Genomic DNA, 9,271 nt, shown 5'->3' with positions numbered 1-9,271 from the left:
TGCAGAGGCTCTAGAGTCCTGCCTATGGTCAACCAAATTAGATTCCCTCCCCCTGGTGCCCTCTTCCTGCATGTTAGTATGGATCTCCTAACTTTCCCCTTCCTCACCTCCTTCAACTACATCAGCAGCATTAGCAGGTAATACATTCAATAAATTAATAGTAATGGGGGTGCCCTGGGGTTGTGGGAGCATTGATTCAATACCTGGGCTTGCAGCATTGAGTTCTTTGGCTTTTATATTGGTAGTTGGATCAGTTGCTTGTCTGGTGATCTCATTATCATGAGCTCCTTGATTCTTTGGATATTGGGGGTTGGTATTTGTATTTCTATGGGGGATGAGGGGTTTTCTCTGAGCTTCAGAGATAACATTACCTTTTTAAGCATTTTATGTTCCTGCACTTGGGTTAGTGGGTTGATCTTGTAGAATAAGATTAGTATAGTTGTTAGAAATAACATTACAATTAAAAAACTTACCTGAGCCATTATTGTTCTGCTGTACTGGCACATATTTGCCTTTGGATTGTGCTCATGTGGTTCTGATGCCATGGTTCTGCTGGACATTGTTATGCCCCTTATTTTGTTTTCTTCTTTGTATTTTCCAACCATTTTCTTCCTTGTTAGCATTAGTATTTTGTGGCTGAGGTGGGGCAGTAGATGCTGAAGGGTTATTCTGCACTTGTAGCTTGGCAGGTTGTGGATGTTCTTGGTCTTTGTTCTCCATCTCATTTTGGTTTTTATTTTTCTTGGCATTTTCAGCTTCCTTCCTTTTCTTTTTTTCCTCATCCTTTTTCTTAATGTTACAAACATGCAGCATATGTCCTTGGTGCTTACAATACATGCAGTACTCTAGGACATTCTCATATTGGAGCTCTTGCCATCTCCTTATGGTGGGATCATTTTTGTCATAGCCAATCCACACATGAGGAGGTCTTTCCTTGGTAAGATTGACCTGAACTCTCACTTTAGCCGTGCTTCCTCTAGTCTTCTGGATAGAGGCTGAATCCATGAACAATACCTTCCCAACAGGGGCAAGGAGGATAGTCACAAACTCCTTATTGTAGCAATGCCAAGGGAGCTCTAGCAGGGCTACCCAAACTGGAACAATTGGAGTTTCTTCCTCTGGCCTAAATGTTGGTCTCTAGGTTTGTATTCTCATTACTTGACCTTCAATTGTCATCCTCTACTTGGTCCACACTATGGTGTAGTCCATTTCATTGTCTAGGTCAATGTACATATGCCTTGCATTGAAATGTGCAATTTTAACTCCTCCTACCAGTTGAGTTTGGAGAATGAAACTTCTCCTTATTAGCTCTACTTTGGGCATGGTATTATTGAATTTGCCCACTAGAGTAAACTTGCACCTTTCAGCCAATTTAACCATAAAGTCATCTTTTTTATAGATCACTACAGGTAATCCTTGTTTAGTAGTGTAATTAGGTGTAGATAACTCAAGAGGGACCTCATTTCTTGCTTGGTTTAGTCTTAGCTTAGAGGCAAAAGTTTGTATTACTGTGTAGGGAGCAGGTTGAGGGACCTGTTTCTTCCTGCTAGGGAACTGGTTCCTCTGAGGATTTTGATTGGTGCTAGCAATTTGTTGAGGTTTGCTATTAACTAATTTAGAACCTTGGCTGTTGGGACCAGTTCTATCAAAATTGGAAGATATTTTAGGAAAGCTATTTTGAATAGTGGTAGGCTTGTGAGTTTGCTGCAGGTTGTTGGTAGTGTTTTCAGGATTGATATTAGACTTAGTATTGGTGTGATTAGTGCCCTGCATACATATATTAACAGTAGTACCAGGGTGCTCATTTGCATGAAGTTGCAAATGAGCTCCACTGGATTTCAACAAGTTACCAGCAGAATTCATCAAGTTAGAGGAAGAAGGCTGACCTGTTACATTTTCTCCTCTAGTGTGACAATTTAGTTTCTCAGTAGTAGACTCCAAATTAATATCCAAACATTGTACAGGAGTATTATGTTGCTCAATTGCATTAGAATGTAATTGAGCTTCATTAGCAGAGCAACTATACTGACCCTGGATAATATGATCAAAAGAGAGAGAGTACTTACCTTGGGCTCCTTGGCTTGAACTACTATTGTGATGATCAGACTCTTTTTGTATTTGATCATTGCTATTCCTTTGAGGAATTTGGGATTGAATGACATTGCTAAGATACTGATATTGATCAGGAACCAAAGTAGGCTCCTCAGCTTGAAAAGCACTGTGAATGTGAACATCACCTTCACTTACGCCTTAACAACTTTTTGAATTTGAACTTATTGGTGATGATTCGAGGTCCCTGTTTTGGCTGGGAAGCTTCACACCACCCTTAGGAATATTTTGGTATTGGTCCTTCTTCAATTGGTTCACCGAAGCTCCGGCTACTCCACCTTGACAGTCGCCTTGACGACTTTTCAAACTTGAACTATTTAGTGGTGATTCGAGACATACCATATATCTAGGAAGCTTATTCACACTATTCTGAACCTTTTGGCCATAGTCGTGCATTAATTGGTTCGCCAGAGCTCCGGCGACACCATTATTGTCAGTGGTCGAAGGGAAATTCGAAGTTGTTGGTAGTGATCCGAGATGGCGCTTGATGTCTGGGAGGTGCTCCTCATCATGCTGAATAAGTTGGCATTGGTTTCATTCAATTTGGGACGCCAGAGCTCCGGCGCCGGCAATAATCTCTTCGCCAAAGATGATTTCTGCGGTGAACTTTGTTCCCACAGTTGCGTCAGGTCCTTGCGAGAAAAACCCAGTATGTGCGAAGCTTCGAATCTCTCCAGAGTTGGTTCAAAGTTGAAGGTTCACCAGAGGCGCAGTGTCGGTGATTCTGTCTGAATGCGCCTGCTCATTGCTGGCGATTTGGACAGTATTTTCATTTAATTTTTGAGTTGTAGATAGTATATGAGATGAAGATTCATCTCTTATATTCCTTATACCTTGTAGCAATCCACGATTTTGCAGATTGGTGATTTTTTGAAAAATCTGCAGCTCCTCCTCAGTGACTTGAACATTGATCACTTCATTGTTTGGTTGATTAGAGGAGTTGTACTTGGAATCTGAGGATGTAATAAATTGCTTTGGATTCGTATTGACGGGATCTTCGATCCCATATTTTGAACGAAACTTTCCGACATCCAGAGGTGGGTCCACCCATATTTTTGTTTTATGACTAAAATGCCATTCCTTGAGAGCTTTTGCTAGATAGAAGTTTTAGAGAGAGGAAAAATTCATGAAATGAGAAAGCGATTTTCTTTTTTATATATACAATTTTCAATGTGGGAGATTGGTTTTTTATTTTTATTTTTTTAAGAAAAACTAAAATTTTCAGAAATACAAACTATAATTAAACTAACCTAACTAACATTATATTTAGTTAAAATTGAAATCTTTTTGAGAGGATTTTCGAATAACTATATAAATATTAATCAAAGATATAGCTTATAGAAATATGTATATTGTACTAAAATTTATAAAAAAATAAAAATAGTTAAGAATAACATGAAAATATCTTTGTTTTTATAAAAGCTAATTATTTCAAAAAATGTTTGAAATTCAAAGAAACTTAGCTAATTTGTATTGTGGGGGGTCAAAATTGGGTGTCAACATTAATTATATTTTTTGGGACAAGGTGTGTCACCACATCCTTGAGTTTGTTTTAATATCTTACAAAGATGTGTAACCATATTCTTAGTTGAAACAAATATTTTTAATGTGCCTAAAACTTCGTCTAATGTTAAAACAAAATCATCCCTTATAATAAAATATCAAATAAAGTAAAATAAATCTAAACTTCTAGAATACAATATAAAATTTTGGATCATTTCTATATCTTTTTATTTTATTACTCTTAGAGTTAACGTTACACGTATTGCAATTTCTTTTCAATCCAACAAAACAATGATTAATTGTTAAAATAAATCTCATTTTTGTTGAGTAAAATAAAAATTACAATAAATATTTTGAGCCTAATAATCTTTACTTTATCGTTATTGGTATCTAAATCAAGAAAATAACACCACAACGATCCGTTCATTTTTAAGAGATAACACTAACAAATAAAAATAAATAAAGATAATCATCAACTAGAGGTATATTCATTCATTAAATAAAGATATAACATTTAACTGAATATTCATTTCAATCAAATTAAGAACAAAACTTATCACATAATTACATCAAACTCGATAAATAATTTAAAGAGATAAGGTAAAGTTAAACCTCAAATGAAGAAATTAAGTACCGCAAAATCCTGATCGAGGCACGATCAGAACACCCACAATCTTTCTTTTTTTGTGCGTGGTTTTTTTGAGTTTGCGGTGTATTTTTTCTTTCTGCAGATGGTGAATTTTAGTGAGGATGTTTATTTGTTATGCAGGTGAAAGTATGTATATAGTGTAAGTGTTGTGTGTTAGAAGTGGGGAATGTGGTTTAGAGTAGTGCGGGTAGTAAGATGTGGTGAGGTAATGGTGAGTGAAATAAGGGAAAATGAGGGGTTGTGGGAATTACAACAACAACAACCCAGTGAAATCCCACAACGTGGGGTCTGGGAGGGTAAAGTGTACGCAAACCTTACTGCTACCAATGTAGGACGGTTGTTTTTGAAAGACCCTCAACTTAGTAAAAGCATAAAAAGAGGTCAGACAAGGATGAGAAGTTAAAAGCGATATGGAAAAGCAAATAACAAAAGAAACACAGATAAAATAGAGCAATCAAAGTACAGAAAGTAATAGATAATAACAGAAATCAGACCACAAGAAATTATAGTGCGCTACTGTGCCTACTAATAAGAAAGAATAACAAGACTATGAACTAGCCTTCTACCCTAATATGGGTCCTCCACACCCTCATATATAAGGTCATGTCCTCGGTAAGTTATAACTGCACCATGTCCTGTGTAATCACCTTTCCCCAATATTTCTTCGGCCTACCCCTACCTCTTCTGAAACCATCCATGGCCAACCTCTCACACCTCCATACTGTGGCATCTGTGTCTCTCCTCTTCACATACCCAAACCATCTCAGTCGCATTTTTCGCATCTTGTCTTCCACCGATATCACTCCTACCTTGTCCCGAATAGCCTCATTTCTAATCTTGTCGCTCCTGGTATGCCCACACATCCATATCAACATTCTCATTTCAGCAACTTTCATCTTTTAAATGTGAGATACCTTAACTGGCCAACGCTCCGCCCCATATAACATAGCCGGTCTAACCACCACTTTGTAGAACTTTCCCTTAAGTTGTGGTGGCACCTTCTTGTCACATAGCACACCGGAAGCGAGCCTCCATTTCATCCACCCTTCTCCAATACGATGTGTGACATCATCTTCAATCTCCCCGCTGTCTTGCATAATAGATCCAAGGTACTTGAAACTACTTTTCTTTTGGATGGTCTAGTCACCAAGCCTAACTTCCATGCCAACCTCATGAGGTGTCTCACTGAACTTGAACTCTAAGTACTCTGTCTTGGTCCTACTTAGCTTAAACCATTTAGACTCCAAGGTCTGTCTCCAATCCTCCAGCTTAGCGTTAACTCCTCTACAAGTCTCATCGATCAAGACTATGTCATCCGCGAAAAGTATACACCATGGCACCTCACCTTGAATTTTTTGCGTCAATCCATCCATTACCAAGGCAAATAAAAATGGACTAAGAGTTAATCCTTGATGTAACCCCATCACAACTGGAAAGGACTCTGAGTCCCCTCCGACTATCCTTACCCTGGTTTTGGCACCTTCATACATGTCATTGATCACCCTAATGTATGTCCCACGTACACCTTTAGCCTCCAAACATCTCCATAGTATCTCTCGTGGCACTTTATCATAGGCATTTTCTAGGTCGATGAATACCATATGCAAAGCCCTCTTCCTCTCCCTATACTGCTCCACCAGTCTCCTCATAAGATGGATGACTTCTGTAGTTGAGCGTCCCGGCATAAATCCGAACTGGTTCTTTGAAATAGACACACCTCTCCTCACCCTCATCTCCACCACTCTTTTCCACACTTTCATAGTATGGCTTAGAAGCTTGATACCTTTATAGTTGTGGGAATTAGTGGTTTTAGAATTTATTTTGGAAGATAAAAAATAAAGTTAAAAAATATATTTAATAATAGAAATATTAACTAAATTCTTTCTTACTAATAAACTATACTAGAAAAGATAAATAGCTAATCTAAAATAAAATGTAACTAACAAAAATATTAAAAATACTAACGTATTTATAAAAAAAATTAATATTAAAAAATCATACATATTTTTTGTAAATTTTCTTTTCTTTAGAACAAAAGTTACACTAAAATGTGACTATTTTTTTTTTAATTTTTAAATCTGAACTTATTAAAAATAATATAAAACAAATATTTAAGCACTAAAAATGATGTAAAAACTCAAGTTCGACCAAAAACTATGTGTCTACATTCACAGTTGATTAAGACTACATTGATGAGACTTGAAGTAGGGGTTATTTGTAGATAGGTACATTTTATAGGATTAAATTCATATAAAATTTAGATTAAATCCATGTTCGTTTGGGTTGAATAATTAAATTTGGGTTTTACAAATAAATAAGTCTATTGTATTAAACTCAAGTCTAAGGTACATTTCACCTAGAAGTTTCCAAACTCATGTCATGTGTCAAAAGTTGTCAAGTGTCCAAAATGACATGTTTTGGCCAATCACAAAAAATCTTATCACATAAAATTTGTGATAAGTTTAATGACTAATATTAACCAATCATAAAAAGCCAAAAGAGTTCATTTACACTTGGGACTTCTTACCTCCTACAACTATAAATAAGAGGGCTATGTAATTTTTTGAGGACATTCAGCAAGCATTGGAGAAAGCCACAATATCGACTACATAGTTCTTCAAAGGAGTGGTCAATGGAGTTCTTTCTGGAAATCGATCCGAAACAATGAAGTGTTGGCAAGATGGGTGACCAGAGTGATCAGCTTAAGTCAACATTTTTGGAGATCAAACACATCTCAAGGAGATCTCAATCATCCTACATTTGACAAACATGCTACTGAAGGCCCTCGAATTACAGAGAATTTTAGGAGAGAAGAATCAAGAGACAATAGAATTGTACTTGACAAGATTCATCAATAAAGTTACTATTTTTTTCATTATTTATTGCTGGTTTTTCATTATTGATTTCGATTGCAGTAAGTTTTCAACATTTACGAGAATTTGTTGCGAATAAAGATACTTTAGTTAATTTCTCAATTGAAATTGACTATTAAAATTATTTTCGTTCATTTAGAATAATAAAATCATTAACTATTATTTTTTTCCCTTAAAAAGTAATGACACCACAAATTCTATTTTTTAATGATAGTATGGGTTTTGTAGTGTCTTTTACAGAAAAAACAACATTCGAATAATTTAATTGTCCTCAAAAAGTAGAAGTCAGTTTAGTAGGTAATTTTTATAACTTGAATGCTCATCCAAGGAACTAATGAATTCATTTGGCTGTGAGAACAACTTTTTTTTGGGAACAACTTTCACTTTATTTCGAAATTATTGTTGATTATAAATTTTTCATATCCAACTTAGGTTTATATTTCAGATTTGTAGAAGTGTTCCAAATTTGTTTTTCTACTCCATCTTTTATAAACTTTAAATAAAGCTTTCTTCTCCAATTTGCAAAACACATTACCAAATATGTCTCTATCTACTGCTCCAGTTTCATAATTTTCAAATATACGGTCAAACATCTACTTGTTGGGAATGAACACCATATACGTCATTTGGTGGAAATATGAGGGGCATGGAGGATAATATTGAATTCTTACATATTCCTCCCACTAAAATTTAGTTTCCTTGTATGACAATAAGTTTTTATCTTTTTTTTAAGAAGTTTGACTCTCTCGAGAAATTTGAATGAGAGGTGACAAAAAAGTTTCTAATTAAAAAAAGTGACATTGACTTGGTCAAATGAGATTAAATAGAATGTGGATCTAATTACAGTCATTAAAAACTTTTGAGTACATATTAGAATTTCAAAATTTTGAAAAGTCTTCCCTCTTATTCAAATTTCAAAATTTGAAAATTTCCTCCTTTTTCATTGTCTTTCAATCTTACTCTCTTTTTCTTTCTTTCTCCCCTTCTTTTCAGATTTCTCTCTCTCCCTTTGTCCCCCACCTTCTTCTTATTTCTTTCTGTCTTCCTCCATCTTCTTCTTCTTCTTCTTTTTTGTCGTCGTCATTATTGTCTCCTCCGCTTTGTCGTCGTCACTGTTCATTCTTTTTATCACATTTTTCTTCTTTTTATCTTCTTTTGTTTTTTTACAAACAATCTTTCTTTGATTAAGAGAATTCTAAAATATATATATATAATAAGTCTTTGAAAGAAATTCTGCAGAAAATCAAGCAACTATGATAGTTGCTGCAGCAATTGCTATAGTTATTGCAGCAATTATGGTGATTTCTCTAGAAATTACGATAGTTGTTATGATAGTTGTTACAGCAACTATCGCAGTTGCTTGAATTGTTGCAGCATCTTCAGTAATTATTTGAGTTGCTGCAGCAATTGTTGAATTATTACAGCAATTTATGCATTGTTATTGTAGCACCTTAAATAATTATTTAATTTTTAAACAAAAACTAAAGTGGAGGAGCTAGTGGAGGAAATAGTGATTGTGGCAGAGGAGAAAGTTGGTGGTGTTAGTGCCAATGGTGGAAGAAGAGGTGATGGTTGTTGTGGCGATGGTGGAGGAGGAGGAGAAAGAGGTAGTGATAGAGGAGGAGGTGATGATAATGGTGGAAGAGGAAGAAGAACATGGTGTGGTAGTGGTAATGGAGGAGGAGAAGGTGGCGATAGTAGCATAGGAGATGATGGTAGTGACAACGACGGTGACAGCAGTGATAGAAGGGATAGGAATGACTGTGGTGGACAGCAACAAATGGGGAGGGGGGAGGGGTGAGGGGGGTGGGAAGGGTAGGAGAGTGTTACGGGGGTGATATTTAGCCCACTTTTGTTTTGCCTCAAAACACCCACGCATGGCAGTTAGCGTCGCACACTGACTTCAGCCTACCAACACGTTTGACACTTAGACGTATAAATATCAAACACACAAACAATATAAATTAAAGACACGCAGCGTTACAGACCAACTTGCCCAACCTTTATTAATCTCTCGCTCAGATTTACAAAGGACTCTCGTGTATATGGAAAGGCTCACAAGACTTGTTTCCACTTCCTCGGAAACAAAGGCTCACTCACATGCACACTTTTTGTTCTTCTCGCCCAAGAACAATTC

The 9,271-nt window shown here is 36.1% G+C and overlaps 1 protein-coding gene across 1 annotated transcript; it reads left to right on the top strand.

Annotated features, from left to right (window-relative positions):
• Nucleotides 1-2,586: 2,586 nt before the first annotated feature.
• Nucleotides 2,587-8,935, top strand: LOC129892607 (uncharacterized). Its single transcript, XM_055968193.1, has 2 exons — nucleotides 2,587-2,827; nucleotides 8,622-8,935. Exons 1-2 carry the CDS (start codon nucleotides 2,587-2,589, stop codon nucleotides 8,933-8,935), a joined length of 555 nt encoding a protein of 184 aa, XP_055824168.1.
• The last annotated feature ends 336 nt before the right edge of the window (nucleotides 8,936-9,271 follow it).

Source organism: Solanum dulcamara, chromosome 1 (genome assembly GCF_947179165.1).
Source record: "Solanum dulcamara chromosome 1, daSolDulc1.2, whole genome shotgun sequence".
Classification (NCBI taxonomy): Eukaryota; Viridiplantae; Streptophyta; class Magnoliopsida; order Solanales; family Solanaceae; genus Solanum; species Solanum dulcamara.
This window is presented reverse-complemented; position numbering and strand designations above follow the sequence as displayed.